The following is a 20,548-nucleotide window of genomic DNA, read 5'->3' on the forward strand; positions in this document are numbered from 1 at the left end:
GAAAAATTGCACCCGCTCCCATATATATATATTTTATAAACTGAACACTTCTGAAACTAAAATTTAAATAATTTTTATTTTGAATAGTTTAAAAATCATTAAAATGCTTCGAAATTTTAGTTCAAAATCTTGAAACATCTATGTGTTGTTTTATATTTTTTCGAAGTTTAAATTATTTTTGAAATTTTTATCAGAATTTCTTAACATCATTTAAAATGATTTGAATTTTTCCTAAAATTTTTCCTGCACATTTTTTAAAATTCTGCCAAATTAAAGAAGTCTTCTTAAAATCTTCCACACTCATTTTTGTTAATTTTGTAAATCTTTCTAAATCTTCTTAAATATGATCTTAAAATAAATTTTTTTTAAATAAAAAATAATTTCTAGTTTTCCTAGGAAAGGTTTTTTATTCTTTTGAAACCTTTTAAAATTCTTAACAGCTGTGGGCTATTTGCATCGAAATTTTTGTACGAATAGCCGAATTATGTCGGTACACACAGATACTTCTTTTAAATTATTTTAAATCATTTCGACTTTTAACAGGTGTTCAATTGTTATTTATATATCAAAATTAAACAATTTGATTTACAAACTACAATTTTTAAAACACAACAAGTAAAATTTTAACGTTCAAATTTGGTTTCTTGTTGTTGTTTAGTTTTTAATACTTAATTTATAATTACTTATTTTAAATGAACAGTCAGATATTTCTAAATATTAAGCAACTGTTCTTTTTTTAAATTAAAATATTTCAAATTAAATGCTTAAAAAATGGAATATTTTAGACTTTAATAATATTAAAAATTTAATAAAAACCTTTATTTTAAATTATTGTGGAACTAATAAGACTTTCCAATCGAAACAGTTCAATTTTGAACGTTATAATCGGGAAACTCTAAAATTGTGAACAGATTCTGAATCGTCTCGTAAAATCAATTATCATTCACATTTTAAATCTTAAAGTACAGTTCAATTTTCAAAATCACTAATTAGTTTATATTACACAGTTGGTGGAATTAAAATGTCTTTTATCGAAAATTTTCGATTTTAAAAGCCCTTAATTTTGAATTGTTCGAGTCTTTGAAATTGCATTTTAAAATTCTTCAAATTAAAATGTAAGCTGTAAAATAAAAATCTAAAATAAAAAATTTGTAAAGTAAATGATTTTCGAGTCACACATTCTAAACGAAAAGATATCATAATTCAAAAAGATAACAATTTAACTAATTTAAAAAACGATTGAAATCAAAATTGGACAGGTTTTTTCTCTAAATATTTGTAAAATTCTCGATAAAAAAAAAATCAATGTCATTTCCCAGTTTTTCTCGGTCTTATAAAATTCCCGGTTTCCCAGTTCAGCGGCCACCCTGCTACATTAAACTGAGATAATCTTAAAAATGTGCGACTGCAAATAAAATAGAAATCATTTTTCTAAATAACAAAAATTATGAAAATAATAAAGACTTGAATTTTACTGCCATTAGAAGTAAATACCCGACTTTTAATTAAACTCACGGTCCTTTCCCGGTCAATAAAGTTCCCGGAAAATAGAAATCAAAACTATTGATCAAGTTAACTCTTCAAATAACAGAAAATAATAAATGTCATTTCTGACTAGACGGAAAAAAAATTTTCAACATTTTTAAAATTAAATTTATCTGAAAAAACGTCTTCGCAAGGTCACTCCACGGGGAATCGAATCACAGAATTTACGATGATAGGTCGGGTAAAATTTGTCTGAAAAAGATCTTAATTCGTTCCGCTGGAAAACGAACCACAGAACTTCCGATTGCACCCAAAAACACCTGACCGGCAATCGGAAGTTATGTGATTCGTTTCCCAGTGAAGCTAAGAGAAAATCTTCTTTCAGAAAAATTTAATTTTAATAACTTTTCGAGCTCTTTTTGTCCTGCCATTCCTGTGTTAAAAACCAAATATTGTTTTCCGGGACTTGATTAGCCACCGCTCAGATTAAATCTGACCAGCTTGGGAATCATGGAAAAGCTAGGATTTTTGTCGAGTACATAAACTGTAGTTTGAACTGCAGAGGATTTAATTTCAATTCCAGTTAGATGAATTTAAGTAGAGCGAAAGAGAGGTGAAAGTGGTAGAGGTTAAAAAACGAGGGACCCTCGAAATCCTCCCTTATCGAATCAACGGGTGAATGGACCTACGATCGTGGCGAGCGCATCCTATCCTCTCCTATACACCTTCTCTAGAAAGCAGGCATATATCTATACCTAGGGGGATGTAGGTAACGCGCAAGGGTCTGAATTTGCATTTTATTCGCCAGTGTAGTCCGCGGGTACGCGCGGACATTTATTTTAATTAAATTACTCCGGAGCGGAGTCGAACAACCCATTTCCTATAAATTATCCCCTCGCACTCGTACTCGTACTCGCACTCGCACTCGCTCTTTCTCCGAGTGCGGCCAGGCATTAATGTACCCGCTGATCCCGCAGTGCCATTGAAATGAAATAAAAGCACTGCTTCTACCTACCATACCACCGAGAAGTGGACGAAACGTTCGTTCGTAAACCATTCGCGATTCCACAGGACCACCGCTTCCCTTTCATTTAACACGTAATCATTTTCCAAGTGCCTCCCTTCACCTCCCTTCACTCAACTATTCTCTTCCTCTTTCACCCATATTGGGCTATATAGGTGCATATAGGTACCCATCACCGGACCGATTAAACGCGACTGACCATATCCAGAAAAAACAGAGCGGAGGTCTGATTTCAAGGAATTGAGTATGGGGACTCCATATGAATTTAAATTTTTAAAAGGGAAGAGAATAGGTTGATATTGCGCTTTTATTTCTGTAAACGTTTTTTTCACTGGGCATCGCTTCAACCGATTGCAGGGCTCGGACTAGAGTTCATAAATTCCAGAGAATTTAAGTTCAGGTTATATAACCGAGAATATGACGGAATTTAGGAGAATTTACAAGAATCTAAGAGAATTTACGAATTTTTTATTTTTAACAATACTTTTATTGTTCAGGTTATATCAGCGGTTGAATATAAATTATTTTCTAGTTCAGATGTATTCAGGAATTACAGTGTTTCATATACAGATTTAAAATTTTCAAATGAATTAATTTATTTCAAACAAAAATAAAAGTTTTTTCTACTTTAAAAGATAACTCTTTAACAAAATACTGAAATTTTCAAAAAATTAATTAAAATTTTAACATAATACAGTAAAGAACCGTTTATTGCAGGACCCGTTTATCGCAAGACCCGTCTATTGTCAGATTCCGGACCCGTTTATGGCGTGATACCTTACCCCCACCCTTTACTTTCACATCTCTCGGTAAACCAATAGCTGAAATTTCTCCTTATTTTGCGATAAACGGGACGCATTCATTTCAGAAGCCTTGTAAGAAACGGGTTTTTACTGTAGCTGAATATTCAACCTAACAAGACAAATTGCCAACGAAAAAATGTCATAGTTTATATATTAATCCAAAAATAATTAAATTTACACAACAAAAGAAAAGAATTTTAAAACCACAAAGAAGAATTTCCAACAAATACAAATGTTTCACTCAAAAAATAAATAAAAGTTTATCTAAATTATTGAACCTTTAAACAAGAAGACAAATTTTCTTAACAAGAATGTAATTTTCAAAAAAAAAAAAAAACTGTTCAACAAAAAATTCATTTACCATGAAACTGATGCATTTTTACGTAAAAACAAGAAAATTTCAAACTAAAAAAGAATTGTTTTACAAAAAAAAACGCGAATTTTTAATTAAAAAATATCAATCTTAAAAAATGGAAAAGTTCTATTTTCAGTTAAAAGATGAATTCTGAAAAAAGGAGTATTTCCCACTAAACAGTTAAATTGTCCAGCAGACATAAGCCTTTAATAAAAAATATATCGCAATGTAGTTTAACTTTGACCGAAGTTTTTGAACTTAAAATATAAATCTTTAACAAAAAAAGTGATTTCTTAACAAAGCGATTCAACCAAATGTTTTAAACAAATTAGTTGAATTATCAAGCAAAGAAGAACGATTTTTAACCAAAAAGTTGCATTTTAATTAAAAAAATGAAATTTCTTCTTTAACAGATAAAGTTTTAAATGAAAAAGATAAATTAAAAGAAAATATTTGAATTTTCGGTTGAAAAAGATTTTAGTCGAGTTTTCATGATCCAAGAAGACGAATTTTTAACCAAAAAGGATGACTTTTTAACAAAACAGTTAAATTTTTTATCCAAAATAGATCAATTTTTTACTAAAACAGATGAATTTGTGAAAAAAAACAATGTTTTATTTATAAGTGGAATTTTCACCTAGAAAATATTTCAGTTCATTTTTCAACACCAAACTCGAAATTTTGAACAAAAAGTAACCAAATTCTAACCAAACGCAGTTGCATTTTTATCAAAAAAAGATTTAATTTCTGCTAAAGCAGGTAAACTTTAAAATAAAAAAGACAACCTTTCAAAAAAAAGAGTTGAATTTTCAACCCAAAGTGAACGAAAAAAAGTAATTTTCTATTGATTAAAATAAATTCTAAGATTCTTATATATTCTAAGAGAATTTATGTCTTGGTTATATTCACGGTAATATTCTCATTCTCGTTACCGTTCTCAAAGTAATATAACCGGCTGAGAACTCTAGCTCGGAGTCACGCTACTATTGAGACTATTTGAAACTTTTTTTTAAACGATGCAACGATTTTTCTTTTTTTTTTAAGTGACACTAAAATTTCTCGCCAATTAGACTATTTTTCACTTCGCTTTAGACATACATTAAATGGATTGGATCATACATTATTTAGGAAATTTCGAACTATTTCAAGGGATTTGTACGGATTTTATTAGACCTGCTGCGATTTTATAGGATCTTTAAAAACTATAAAGATTTAAAAAATTACAATAGATTCAAAAGAATTTGAAAAAATTTTATAGTTTTAGAAGATTCTAAATTTTTCAATGAAATTCCAAAGAAAATATTGTATTTTTAAACAGTCCGCGGAATTTAAAGAGGTTCAGACAATTTCGAAGGATTATTGAAAATTTTTTAATATTTCAAAGCTTTCATTTATTTCATGAGATTTAAATTAATATTTAAGGCATTTACGAAATTTCAAGGAATTCCACACAATATATTATATTTGTAAAGATTATGAAGAATTTCAAGAGGTTCAACAAATTTCGTAGGATTACAGAAAATTTCAAGAGATTTAAAATTTGCAACGGATTTCATAAGATTTCAAGGAATGTTTGAGGACTTTGCCAAATTTCCAGGAATTTTAAAGAATATATTGTATTTTTAAATGTTCCAAAATATTTTCCGAGATTCAAAAAATTGCAGGATATTATAGAAATTTTCAAGAGATTTAAAATTTTGAACGGATTTCATACGATTTCAAGGGATGTTTAAGAAATTTACATAATTTCAAGAAATTTTTAGGAATATATTGTATTCAGGGTGGCTGTTTTAATCAAATCGAAAAATTCTCAGTCATTTCCCGGTTTGCAAACATTCTTTACGATCAATGATATTTGAAAAAACGAACACTAAATCTATCAATTGTTCGATTCGAAGTAATAAAAACTTAACTGCAAATGATAACACTCAAAGTGAAACTGTGGCATTTTAAACTTTAAACATGAAGTTTAAAAGTTGTTTCATTCAAAAATATTGTATTTAAATGCTCAATAATTTGAACGTATAAAATGAAAGTTACTAAAACTTTTTAACTGAACAATTTTAAATTCAATAAATTTTAACGGCCAAATTAAATTTTTTGACTTTTATCAATTGTAGAGTTCAAAGATTCAGATTCAGTTCTAAAAACATAAATCCACGTTATATTCAATGCTTTAAATTTAAGCAATTTTAAATCCTAATTTCAGCTCAAAATTGGTTAAAGAATGAAAATTCTCTTTTTAAATCAGACATTTTAATTCTTTTCGAAACATTCCTTGTTCAAATCCATAATTTTAATTCTTTTCGAAAACTCTCAATTTTAACCATATGCAAAAAAAAATAATTTTTTTAAATCCCCTATATTCAAATCCATAATTTAAATTTTGGTTTGAAAATATCTCGTTTCAACTCAGAATTATAATGCTGTTTAAAAATTCAATTTAATATTGAGAACTGTTATTCTCCTGGATGAATTTAAACTTCCAGCTCAGAATTCCCTGTTACAACTAGGAATTTTTTTGAATTTTAAAATTCCTTGTTCTCAGACAAATTATAATTCCTTTGAAGAAATACCAATTTCAAATGAGAAATGGTTGAAATTTGAAAATCCTCAACTTCAACTCAGAATTAGAATTCTTTGAAAAAATTTCCTGTTCCAATTAAGAATTTTGTTCCTTTCCAAAAATTTCCAGTACTATAGTACTGGAACTATAGTTCGGAATTTGTTAAAATTTGACATTTCCCGGTTCCAAGTCAGAATTATTATTATTCTGAATAAATTCCAGCTCCAACTATACATTTGTGAAAAATTGAAAGGTATCTGTTCGAATTAAAATTGAAATTATTTTAATTTTAAATAGTTCAAAAAGCCTTAAACTGCTGAGAAATTTCATTTCAAAATCTTGAAACATCTACATGCGGTTTACATTTTTTTTAATTCTGCTAAATTAAAGTTTTTCTAAAGTCTTCAACATTCATTTTTGTAAATTGTTATAAATCTTTTTAGATATTTTCTTTAAATTAGTTTATTAAAATAAAAAAATAATTTTCCATTTTTCTAGGAAACGTTTTTTATTCTTCTGAATTTTCTTAAAATTTTTAAAAAGCTTCTAAATTTTTTGTTCGAAATCTGCCAAAATCTATATTTTGTTTTAAATTAGGCCGTGGGCTATTTAAATTTGGCTAAACAGAAGAATTAAAACTTTAAAGTTCAAAGTTTATTTTCTGTGTTTCGCTTTTAATAATTAATTTATACTTACAGATTTTAAATGAATAGAGTCAGATATTTCTAAATACCAAGTAACTGCGCTTTTGTTTAATTGAAAACTTTCAAATTGCATGATTTAAAAATTTAATATTTGAGAGTGAAATTATATAACAAATGTAATAAAAGCCTTTAATTAATAACATAATATTGTGAAGTTATTTTAGAGTTAAAAATATTTTATAAAGTTTTAATAGGGGTTTACATTATTTTTACTCTTAAGACTTTCCAATTGAAACACTTTATTTTTTAACGTTAAGATCTGGAAATTCTGAAATAATGAACTGATTCCGAATCGTCTTGTACAATAAATTATTATTTACTTTTAAAACCTTAAAGCGAAATTCAATTTAACAATCATCAATTAATGTATATTCACAGTTGATCAAATAAAAATGTTTTTCAACCAAAATTTCGATTTTAAACGCTTCCAATTTTTAATTGTTTAGGCCTTGAAAACTGCATTTTAAAATTCTTTAAATTGTAATGTCCGCTTAAAAATTAAACATCTGAAAAGCAAATTTTTTCGAATAACTCATTCTAAACTGAATTATATCATAATTAAAAAACATAAAAATTAAACTAATTATCTAAAATAGGGTTCAAATCAAGGTTGCAATGTCTTTTTTCCCTACAAATTTGTCAAATTTCCGGTCAAAAAATAACTTAACGGTCTCATAAAATTCCCGGTCATTTTTCGGCCCAGCGGCCACTTTGTGTTTTTTTTTTATATTTCGAGAAATTTCATTAGATTCAAAAAGTTTCGAAAATTATCATCGAAAATTTTAAGAGATTTGAAATTTTCGACATATTTTACAAGATTTCAAGAAATTTTAAATAATATATTGTAATTTAAAATATTCCGAGGAATTTCACTAGATTAAAAAAATTCCGTAGGATTATAAAAAATTACAAAACATTTAAAAATTACAATGCGTTTCAAAATATTTTGAGGAATATGTCAGGAATTTACGAAATTTCACGGAATTTTAAAGAATATATTCTATTTTTAAATATTCCGAACAATTTTAGGATATTAAAAAAAAATTTGGTAGGATTATAGAAAATTACAGGAGATTTAAAATTTTCAACGTATTTCATAATATCTTAAGGAATATTTCAAGAATTTACGAAATTTCACGGAATTTCAAAGAAGATATTCTATTTTTAAATATTCCGAACAATTTTACGAGATTAAAAAAATTTCGTAGAATTCTAGAAAAGTTCGTAGAATTACAGAAAAATTAAACAAAAATTACAAATTTCCAATGGATTTCATAAGATTTCAAGGAATTTTTTACAACATTTTAAGGGATTTAAAAGAATATATTGTATTTTTAAATATTCCAAGGAATTTTACGAGATTCAAAAAATTTCGTAGAATTACAGAAAATTTCAAGAGATTTAAAATTCTCCATTGATTTCCTAAATTTGTACCGAAAAATCAGGTTATTTGTACCGAAACTTCGGTACCCGTATCCAGGAGCTAATTCATATTGTTTGGGGATTATATTTGCATTTGAAGGTGTTACACTTACGAAATAGAAACCATAAAAATGGAACATTTTCAAATCTAAATCGTACAAAATTGAAAATATATTTAAATTGAAAACCTTAAAGATTCAATTATTCAAAGAAAATCTTAAAAAATCGAAAAATTTAAAATACTATGAATTTATGAAAATTGAATAAGTGCAAACTTTTTGTAACTCTAAACATTTTTTATTCGAATTGTTAAATAAAATTGTGTATCTGTTCATCCTGAGACCATTTAAAGTCGAAATATTTTCGTGTGAATTATTTAAAATTAATAGATTAAATTGTGCCAGATACTTTTTAAAATTCGAAATTTTTCATTTCAATGTAAAATTATAACTTAAAAAATGGAAGAATCCAAATTGTAGCATTCCAAATTAAAAATTTAGTTATCAAATTTTACCATTTCATGATTTGAGAAAACTGGTCAAATATTAAAATTCGGTTATTTAAATTAAAAAATTTTAAACTTAAACTTCATATTAACACATTTAGCATTTTCTAACTTTAACTTTAATAGTCCAATTTAAATATCAAATTGCGAATAGGATTTTTTAACTTATTTCATTAAGAATTAATATTTTCAGAAAAAATTCAACTAAAACAAGTTAAGCACTTTTGTTAAAAATTAATTTTTGTTCGTTAAATATCCATTATTGGAAATAAAAATTGGTCTCTTTGGTTAAAAAGGTAACTATTATATTGAAATTGTTTTCACTCAAAAATTCATTTTTTAACTGAAAAGTCAACTATTCTCATTTGTGTTGAAAATTGATCATACTGGAATGAAAATTCATGTATGTTGTTGAAAATTCATTCTTCTTAGTAAAATATTAATCATTTTGGTTGAAAATTCTTATATTGGTTTGGAAATTTTACAGTTTAGTTGAAATTTTTTTCTCTCTTGTTTTAAAAATCTTTTATAGTTGAAAATTCAACTTTTGTTGAATATTCGTCTTTTCGGATCAATTTAGCTGTTCTTAATTTTAAATTCAAATCTTTTTTGGTTGATATATCAACTATTACATCTTTCGTTTGGAATTCATCTTTTTTGGATGAAAATAAACTAATTGGTAAAAAGCAAACACTTTTGTTAATAATTAATGTTTTTCTTCTTTAAAATACATAATTTTAAATGAAAATTCATATCTTTGGTTAAAAAGGTTAGAATTTTGTTGGAAATTTTTTTTTTTCATTTAAAACTTAATTTTTTAGCTGAAAATTTAATTATTCCAGTTGAATATTCCATCATTTTAAATGAAAATTCATCTCTTTGGTTGCAGTTCTGAGTAAGTTACTTTTTTTTGAGTAACGAGTTACAGAGGAGTTATTTGCAACTGTAATTAGATACAGTTACTAGATAAAGTAACTTCACGTTACCTAAATTACTTTTTTCACTTCCTTTATTTTATAATTTAAAAATAAAAATAAAAAAAATAATCCATAAAAATTCAATTTAGAAAGAATTAGGCATTATTTAATGTAAATAAAAAATATACGCTGTATTTCAGCAAGTCAACAACAATTTTTATTTAAAATAATATTAAAATTAAGTAACAGATATCACGGTACTATGAAAACGATAACAACCAAACTGTTGTATTTTCAGCCAAAAAAAAGATGATATTTTTTCACCCGTAGCAATTAATTTTCAAACCAAAAGGATAATAAATTAATTTTCAACAAAAAAAGTAATTTTCGATCAAATAGTTAAATTTTCTACCATTTCCAAATCAAAAAGGCGAATTTTTAATAAAAGAGTTAAATTTGTAACATAAAAGTTAATTTTCAAGCAAACAGTTGAATTTTCTTACAAAATATTTGAATTTTGTACCCCCCCCCCCCCCCCCCCCCCCACTTCTCCAATGAATTATAACCGAACAAATCTATTTTAAACTAAAATTGTGTATCATCGATCAAACAACTGCATTTTTAACAGAGTAATTCAACTTTAATCAAGTAGTTATATTTTCAAGCCGACAATATGACTTTTCAACAAGAAAGTTACTTTTCATTCAAATGGTTAAATAGTGATATTATTCACCAAAAAAGATTTTAATTTGAAATGAAACGCAATTGAATTCAGCAAAAAAAAAAACGAATCTTTAGCAAAATAGCACGATCTTCATCCAAATCAGGATAATTTTCTACTGAAATAGTTGAATTTTGAACCAACAAAGATCAGATTTTTTAAAACCAAAATAGATCAATTTTGAAGCGAAAAAGCCGAATTTTGAGCCACGAAAAAAAAAAATTTTCAAAGAAAAACGAAGAATTAAAAAAAAAAAAAAAACAGTTTAATTTTCAAACCGAAAATATGACTTTTCATTCAAATTCTTGCATTTTTAACCAAAATACATGAATTTGCAGTCAGATTACTTTTATACCAAAATAGTTCAATTTGAAACCAAAAAATATGATACTTTTTTTTAACCAATCAAAATAAATGTTGAAAGGAAGAAGCCGAATTTTGAACCAAGAAAGAAAAAAAATTCCACTGAATTCTTTAATTTTCAAATTAAAAAGACGAATTTTCTAAAAAAAACAATTTCATTTACAAACCAGCCATATGACTTTTCAACAAGAAACAGGGTGGCCGTTTTAATCGACGAAATAAATTCCCGGTCATTTCCCGCTTCGCAAAACATTTTTTACGGTCAATGAAATTTAAAAAATGGAACCCTAAAGCTACAAAATTTTTCACTTGAGGTAATAAAAACCGAGCTGCAAATATAAAAAAATATAAATCCAAGTTATCATTTTCAATGTTTTAAATTAAAAAATCCATCAATGAATTACATTTTTTTCAAAATTATATAATTTTAAGGAACTTTATGCTAGATACATCAAATATTAAAATTTTTTTAAAAATTTAACTGAACTCTTCTTAAATTAGAAATTCAATTATTTTCATTTTAAATACTTTAAACATCCTTGGAAAGCTTCAAAATTTTATTTCAAAATTTTCAGAAATCTAGAAGTGGTTTTAAATTGGGTTTAAATTTAAAATTATTTTGGACATTTTTTCAGAACTTCTAAATATCTATCAAAATGAATAAAATTTTTTTCTACAATTTTCAGAAAATCCTGCCAATTGAGAAAATTTCTTTACAATTTGGATGTATGAATAACAATTGAAAATTTATTATTTGTAGACGAAATTTGAGTAATTTTAAGAGATATGTAGAAGTTTTGAAAAGATTTAATCTTAATGTAAAACTTGAAATGATAGCCTAATATCAAACAAAATATAGATTTTCGCAGATTTGAAACAAAAAAATTAGATTTTTTTCAAGAATTGTGAAAGGTTTTAAAAGAATAGAAACATTTTCTTAAGATTACTAGGAAAATTTAAAAATAACTTTTCATTTTGAAAAATTATTTGAAGAGAATATTAAAAAAGTTTTTCAAAAATTTAAACAAAATTTTCAAAAAAGATTCTAGAAGATTTTAAGAAAACTTTCTAAAATTTGCATGATAATTTTTTATCTTTTTAAAACTGCAAAATATCTCTTAAAATTACTCAAATTTTTTTTACAGATGTATTTTTCAAATAAAATAATTAAAATTGCAACGTTCGAAGTTTAAAGGCTCTTCAAAATTTTAACGATTCCAGGTTTAATTAAGAATATATTATTGTGAAGTTTTTTAAAAATTGAAAATAGTTTATAAACTTTCAGTCACACGTTCACATTTGTTTAATAGCTAAGACTTTCAAATTTAAAACGTTTCAGGTTTTAACGTTTAAACCTGAAAATTCTTGAAGTTTGAACTAATTTAAAATCGTTTTTGTTAACTTTTTATTACTTAAAGTACAGATAAATTGAAAAAATGTATTTATTAAATAAAAATGTTTTTTATCCAAAATTTGCAACATCAAAGTCTTTTATTTTTTATTTGTTCAAGTCTTTAAGAAAGCATTTTAAACTTTTTAAAATTAAAAATGTAAGCGTAGAAATAAAAATTTTCAATGGAAAATTTTTAAAGTAAAACAATTTAGAATTACTTATTGTAAGCTAAATAATAGCATAATTGAAAAACATAACAATTCCACTAATTGTTTAAAAACTTTTGAAATCGAACGTGGACAGATTTTTCTTCTACAAATTTGTAAAATTCCCGGTTAAAAAAAAGATTAACTGTCATTTCCCGGGTTTTCCCTGTCGCAAAAAATTCCCGGTCATTTCCCGGTCCAGCGGCCACCCTGAAGAAAGTTACTTTTCATTCAAATAGTTGAATTTTCTTCCAAAATGCATGAATTTTCAACCAAAATATATAAATTTTCAACGAAAAATACAATCAGTGATATCCTCCCAACCAAAAAGTATTTCAACTCGAAATGAAGCGTAGTTGAATTTAACCAAAAAAGACGAATTTAAAAAAAATAGTCAACCAAATTAGGTAAATTTTCCACCAAAATGGTTGAATGAGCAATAAAAAAGACGAGATCTTTTTAATAACAAGAGATAAATTTTGAAAGGAAGAACCCGGATTTTGAACAAATACATAAAAATATCCAATAAATTGTTGAATTTTCAACCAAAAAAGATGAGATTTTTTCAACCAAAATAGATCAATTCTGAAGCGAAAAGTATTAATTTTGAACCACGTAAGAAAAAAATGTTCACTAATATGTTGAATTTAAAAAAAAAAAGAATTACAAAAAAATGTTTAATTTTCAAACCGAAAATATCACTTTTCAATAAAAAATTTTCTTTTCATTCAAATTGTTGAATTTTCTACCAAAATACATGAATTTTTAATCAATTAGTTAAATATTAAGCTGAAATAGATAAATCATAAAAAAAGTTAATATTATTTCAACCAAAAAAAAAAAGAGAAGAATTTTTAACAAAATATCCTGATTATCAACAAAATCAGATTAATTTTCTACCAAAATAATTGAATTTGCAAGCAAAAAATATGATACTTTTTTTTAATCAAAAGAGCTCAATTTTGAAAGGAAGAAGTCGAATTTTGCACCAAGAAAGAAAAAATTCAACTAAATTTTTGAATTTTCAAATGAACAAGACTAATTTTATAAAACTAAACAGTTTGAAACGAAAAATATAATAGCTGATATTATTTCAACTAAAAAAGATTTTAATTTTGAATTAAATACAGTTAAATTCAATCAAAAGACAAATTTTTAAGAAAATAGCAAAATTCTCAACCAAATCAGATTAATTGTCGACCAAAATAATTAAATTTTAACCAAAAAAGATCAACTTTAAAAGGAAGAAGCCGAAATGTAAACCAAGAAATAAAAAAATGTCCACTGAATTGTTGAATTTTCAAACAAAAAAGATTAGATTTTTTCAACCAAAATAGATCAATTCTGAAACGAAAAGGATTAATTTTGAACCACGTGACAAAAAAATGTTCACTAATATGTTGAATTTTAAAAGAAAAAAGACGCATTACAAAAAAATGTTTAATTTTCAAACCGAAAATATCACTTTTCAATAAAAAAATTTACTTTTCATTCAAATTGTGGAATTTTCTACCAAAATACATGAATTTTTAATCCATTAGTTAAATATCAAGCTAAAATAGATAAATCATAAAAAAAAGTTAACATTATTTCAACCAAAAAAAGAGAAGAATTTTCAACAAAATATGAATAGATTAATTGTCTACCAAAATAATTAAATTTTAACCAAAAAAGATCAATTTTAAAAGGAAGGAGCCGAATTTTAGACCAAGAAATAAAAAAATGTCCACTGAATTGTTCAAATTTCAACTGAACTAGAAAAATTTTCTAACAAATAATTTCATTTTCAAAACGACAATAAGACTTTTCAACAAGAATGTTACTTTTCATTCAAATAGTTGAATTTTCTACCAACATACATGAATTTTCAACCAAAATAGATCAACTCTCAAGGAAAAATATAATAGGTGATATTATTTTAACGAACAGACGAATTTTATATCTTTAAAGGAATTAAAATTAAAGTTTCATGTTACTAAAAAAAATAATAACTAAAATACGTTATAAATTATTTTTCTAATTGAAAATTGATCCTTACAGTAAAAAATTAACGAATGATAGTAAAAAATCGTCATTTTGGTATAAAATTAATCTTTTGGGTTAAAAATTCATCGTTTTGGTCCGAAAATAAACAGTTTAGTTGAGTTTATATATATTTTTAGCGTCCAATCTGTAATCTAACTTTAAAATTACACAACAATTCTTATCAAGAAAATAAAAAAATTTAATTGATTAGCATTCTATTCTCAATAACTATAATAAACCTGATATCGTTTGAATATTTTACCGAGCGATCACGGAAAACAACCTTTATGATTATCACATGGTGTAATTGAGGTTATGTCTCTCACGAGGTCACCCAACACAATTTCACGTTATAAATCGGAGTAAAAAAGATTAAAGAATTCCCAAAGAACGTGTTCAATGATAAAAACATCATCGTACGAACTTTGCGGAAGCTTTTAAAGCATAAATACTTAGAAAATGCAATATTTAGGGTTACGTTCTCCCAAAAGTGACAGGTCGATTCGAACCAATAAAAAAGAGAAAGTAAGTTTAGGAAGCACATGAACATCAATAAAAATGATTTACCTGATAAGAAACATCCTGATCAGCTTTTGCGCGAGTGGCAGCAACGTCCAATTTCAAAATACAGCATTTTTCGGCATTCCAGACGTACAGGATGTCTTCACGAATTTCGATAATGTTCCTAGTCTCCTTTGCACCTTTTGGCAGACTTTCCTTCAGTTCTTTGAAAAGTCGCTTTTCGTTTAAACGCAGAGGATCCGTGCACGAATTCATTTTTTTTACAATTCACAGTATTTCACAACAATAAACAAGAAAACGGAAAACGCGCGAAACAATCGACCGGACCGGGGAAAGACAACAACGAAGCTGGCGACACTTGTGGAAGGTTCAGCTGGAAATCGATATCTTGACTCTCGAACGTGGGTCGGCTGACTTCACATTATTCGGCGGAGTCGTGTGCGCATGGCGTGAATTTATTCCACCGATTCAAACATCCAACGGAAGAAACTACCGGTTGAGTTTTTTCTGTCTTTTGATTTATTGACGTGTTTTTAAACGTAGGGTTAATTAAATTCAGTGCTGGCTGATAACTATTTTCGTGTGTCTTGTGACTTGTGCTAGGTCAATGGCTTCGTAGAGGGAACGAATTGAAGTAAGCGAAAATAAGAAATGTTTATTTTATTATTATTGATCTTATATCAGATCGTACGGATACATTTTTCTAGTGTGGAAAAATGATAAGAGATTTATTATTTTGTATTAAAATTTACGGTATCGAGGATTTCGTTATGACGGAATATCTTTTTCAATTCTGAAAGTGAGTAAATGGTTACCGGGTTACCGAGTTTTTTACAGATTGTAATCAATTTGTAAAGTTTAGATGACTTTATGTGTGAAAATATACCTTATAAAATTTCTCAAATATAAAAAATAAAATAAATATGCTTTAACGATTGTAAAAGTAGTTATATTGATCAAAAAAATAATAAATTAATGTTTTGCCTGAAAATAAAACTTCGATTTTCATTCAAAAATTGATCTGTTTTAGTTGATAATTCATGTACTTTATTAAAAATTCATCTATCTGTTAGAAAATTTAACTCTTTTATTGTAAATCTGTTCTATGAGTGAATACTTAAATAATTATCATTTTTGGTTGAACCTTTTTTACACTTCCAAATTCATCTATTTGGTTAAAAATAATCTTTTTATAGAAAATTAATCTTCTTGGTTAAATAATGAGAAATGCATGTATTTTGTTAAAATTTCCTCTTCTTTTTTATTTATTTTTTATTTGAAGATTAATTTTTTTTAAATCATCTGTTTTAAAGAAAATTAATCTTCTTATTTAAAAAATTAAAAATTAATTCATTTTGTCGAAAATTTTTTTTGCAATAAAAAAATAATTTTCTTGGTTTAAAATACATTACTTTGTTAAATATTTAACTTTATTGTTAAAAATCTGGGCTTCGTTAGAAATTTGTCTTTTTTAGGTAGAAATTTCGTTCATTTCTTAAAAAAATTTTCTTCTCCGTTTAAAATTCACCTTTTGACTCAATTCAACAGCTTTCTCATTTGAAATTATAATCTTTCTTGAATAAAATATCAAATATTATTTTTTTTCGTTGAGGATTCAGCTTGTGCGGATGAAAATTCAACTACTTCGTTGAAAGTTATTCTATTTTAAAAAATAAATTGGTTGTTTTTGAGCATCTATCCTTTTAAATAAAAACTATTCCAGTTCAAGATTCATCGAAGTCACAAATTCAACTTTTTTATTTAACATTTTATTTTATTTAACATTTATCATTTTAGATGATAATTCATCACTTTGGTCCAAAATTTAATTTTTTGGTTGGAACTTCGTTTTTTAACTGGAAATTTAACTAATTATTTTTTATTTTGAAATTTATCCTATTTACTTAAAAATTGAATTATTTTGTGGAACATCGTCCTTTTTAGTAAAAAGTTAATCTTTTTGTTGAAATTTTTATTTTAGCTGGAAGAAGCTACTGATTGAGCTCTTTATATATTTTTTATTATTTATTTATGGTTTTCAAAAAGCAGGATCATTTAAAATCAGTGCGGGCTGAACAAAAATTTAGTTTTTTATTACTTCTGCTTTTCCAAGGATGTTTTAATATTACGTTAAATGTGCAGGGTCCATGGCTCCACAGAGAGAATGAATTTAGGTAAGAAAAATCCGAAAATATTTATTTATTTAGTATTGATCCTGTATCGGAACATATTGATAAAGTTTCCTGCTGTGTAAAAATGATAAATGATTGAAAATTTTGGATTAAAGTTTATGATCTCGAGGATTTCGTTACGAAAAAATAAATTTCTCTATTCTAATAGTTTGCTGACAATGGATGCCGGGTGCAAGCTGAGACTTGTTTTTATTTCGTTTTAATTTTATTGAGTATAATATTTTTATAATACTTATTTTATTTTACGTGAAAATTTAACTATTTTTTTAAATTGATATTTTTGTTGTTGTTAATTTATATTTTTGATTGAAAAAACGTCTATTTGGTAAAAAATTAATCTTGGTTAGAAATTCATCATTTGAGTTGAAAAATCATTCGTCTGGTTGAAAATTAAATTATTTGGTTGAAAATCAGTTTTTATACTGAAAATTTACATAATAATTTTTAGATGGTTTTTTTACTTCAATATTCAACTATTTGGTTAAAATTCGTCTTTTTTATAAAAAATTAATCTTCTTGATTAAAAAATTGAAACTTCATGTATTTTGTTAAAAATTTGTCTTTTTTGGTAAAAAAATTAATATTCTTGGTTTAAAATTCATCACTCTTGTTGAATATTTGCCTATTTTGTTAAAAATTTGTGTTTCAACTAAAAAATTAACTGAGTAGTTTTTAAATTGAACATTTATCTTGTTTAATTCAAAATTCAGCTATTTAGTTAGAAATTATATTTTTTGCAGAAAGTTAATCTTCTTAGTTAACAATTCAGTATTTTGTTGAAAATTCGTCCTTTCGGGTTGAAAATTTAACTGATTTATTGAAGATTGAAGTATCTTTGAAGAAAATTTACTTTTCACTACAAAATTGAAGATTCTTGTTCATTAGAAGATACTAATCCCGGGTATTTTTATTTATTTTACTTTTAATTATATTAATAAAATATAAAAACTGTTATTATTTATATATTATTGACTTAGATTCAGTGGAAAAGGCACGCAGTGATAGGCGAAATGTCCGTATCATTAATAAAATAACTTTTTTGTAATTCCGTTTATTTCTTTTAGTGCAATGAAGACCGTAAGACCTACAAAAAATACTTACTCATTTTTACATTCAATTTTGGTTCGGAAATTTTAACTGAGATCTTTTTTGGATGAAAATGAAACTGGTTTTAAAAAAATTTTAATTAAAAGTTTTTCTATATCAGTAGAAACTGCATCTTTTTTGGATAAAAATGAAACTTTTTGCTTGAAAATATACACCATTTTTTAAAAAAGTTATCCTTTTTGGTTGAAAATTCAACTATTTCGTAGAAAATTCACTTTTTGTTTATAATTTATATTTTGGTTTTGAAAAGTTAACGTGATATTTTGCGGTTCAAAATACAACTATTTTATAAAACTTTGTCTTTTTAATTTACAATTCGTCTATTTTGGTATAAATTGCATCTTTCTCGGATAAAAATGAAACTTTTTGGTTCAAAAATCAATAATTTTGTTGAAAATTCAACCGTTGTGATTGAAAATTTAACCGTTTCGTTAAAAATTCAACTATTTCGTAGAAAATTTATTTGTATTTTATTATTTATATTTTTGCGTTGAAAGTCAATTGAAATTTTTAAAAAATAAAAATCCCACTATTTATTTGAAAATTGGTCTTTTTGGTTTAAAAATTCATTTGATTAATTAGAAATTTCATGTTTCTTGAATATAAATGAAACTTTTTGGTTGAAACGCCAACAATTTTTTAAAAAACTTTCATCCCTTTTTTGTTAAAAATGCAACTATTTTTTTCGAAATTCGTCTTTTTTACATTTCATTTTAATATAGATAATATTTCAAATTTTTTTTTGGAAAATGTGTATTTTATATTTAAAAATACATCTGTTTTAGTAGAAAATTCATCTTCCTTACGTAAAAATGCAACTGCTTGGATGGAAATTCATCTCTTTGGATGAAAGTTTAACTTTTTTGATAAAAACTGCTCTTTTTTATTGAAAATTCAACGGCTCGAATGAAGGTTTTACTAATTAAATTTTGTTTAAAGAAAGGTTTATGCCTTTAGTTTAAAATCGACTTATTTTGTTTGAAATTCATTTTTGTTATAAAACTTACATTTTTGTACAGAAAATTTGTCTTTAGGCTTGAAGGTTAAACAATAATTTAGATTAAATTTTCTTTCTTTCACGATTGAAAAATCTTTATTTGCTGGAAATTCGACAATTTGGCTTTAAAATTAATTGTTTAAATGAAATTTCATGTTTTTTGATTGAAATATCAATTCATTCTCTATTTAAGGCCATGTGATTATTGGATCACGGGACCAGGGTCCTACCTTATTGACACTTTCTTTATTCTCTAACTTATTTTCACATAGAGCGCCAATCGAATTGAAAATTTATTATAATAAATACGCACTAAGAAAGGTGAGTCTGGTTCTAAATTTTTATAATTATGAAAAAAGTTTTGTTGGAAATAATTTTTTTTGCTTTTTTAATAAATATTAAAATTAAGGGCCAGACCCCCCCTTTCTTAGTGCTTCTTATTCATTTTACTAAATTTTGAACTCGATATGGCGCCTCGTGTGATAAAAAGTTGGGAAATAAAAAAAGTGGTGGTAGGGTGGGAATCTGGTCACGTGACGCACTATTCGCAAGGCCTTAAATGTATTTATAAAATGAAATTAATACTGATTGAATAGTCTATAAGGCTGAGACTTTTTCTCCTACACATAATCGTTTTATGATTTCTGAAATTGTCAAGATATGAAATAGATAATCGTTTTTAAGAAACTTCATAATAAAATTTGTTTCAGTTCTGTTCTATCACCAAAAACAGATAATTATTAGTTTAAAAATAATTATGTATGTAAAATAATTGATTTAATCCGACCAAAAGTTATATAAATATATATATAATTAAAAATTTGTCATAAGGACAACCGCAGGATTTCGCCGGGAGCGGGTACTAATCTGAAAAATTGCACCCGCTTCCAGCGAAATCGCGGTAAAATTTCAGCCATAACCACGTCTCACAACCGTGAGATAGGTGGTTATAGTCTGTAAAGGAATCAATACGACGATCCAGCAAAAGCCTCGTGGACCCTAAGAACACGGACCGACCCAAGGACAACCGCCTTCTGCATTTTCCCCGCAAGTGTTCTAGCATATTGTTGACACGCAGGGATGCTTATTAGGCTATTAGCAAGTGAAAGCTTGGCACCTCCAAGAGCGCCGATGATAACGACGATCAGTTTAACAGAATATTCCGGGTACAATCGTTGCAATTCCCTTATAAGGTCTCGATACCTCTCTTTCTTTTCATTCTCCTTGGCTATCATGTTTTT

General features: G+C 26.0%; 1 protein-coding gene across 1 annotated transcript in view; it reads right to left on the reverse strand.

The window, feature by feature from the left end:
- Positions 1–15,348, reverse strand: part of LOC117179523 (nuclear pore complex protein Nup88) — a 490,092-nt gene extending 474,744 nt beyond the window's left edge. The window contains exon 1 of the mRNA XM_033371406.1: positions 15,057–15,348. Within this exon, the coding sequence (XP_033227297.1) occupies positions 15,057–15,266 (210 nt within the window). The 5' untranslated portion in view covers positions 15,267–15,348. The remainder of the gene's footprint in view (positions 1–15,056) is intronic.
- Between the last annotated feature and the right edge of the window lie 5,200 nt (positions 15,349–20,548).

Source organism: Belonocnema kinseyi, chromosome 9 (assembly GCF_010883055.1).
Source record: "Belonocnema kinseyi isolate 2016_QV_RU_SX_M_011 chromosome 9, B_treatae_v1, whole genome shotgun sequence".
NCBI classification, from domain to species: domain Eukaryota; kingdom Metazoa; phylum Arthropoda; class Insecta; order Hymenoptera; family Cynipidae; genus Belonocnema; species Belonocnema kinseyi.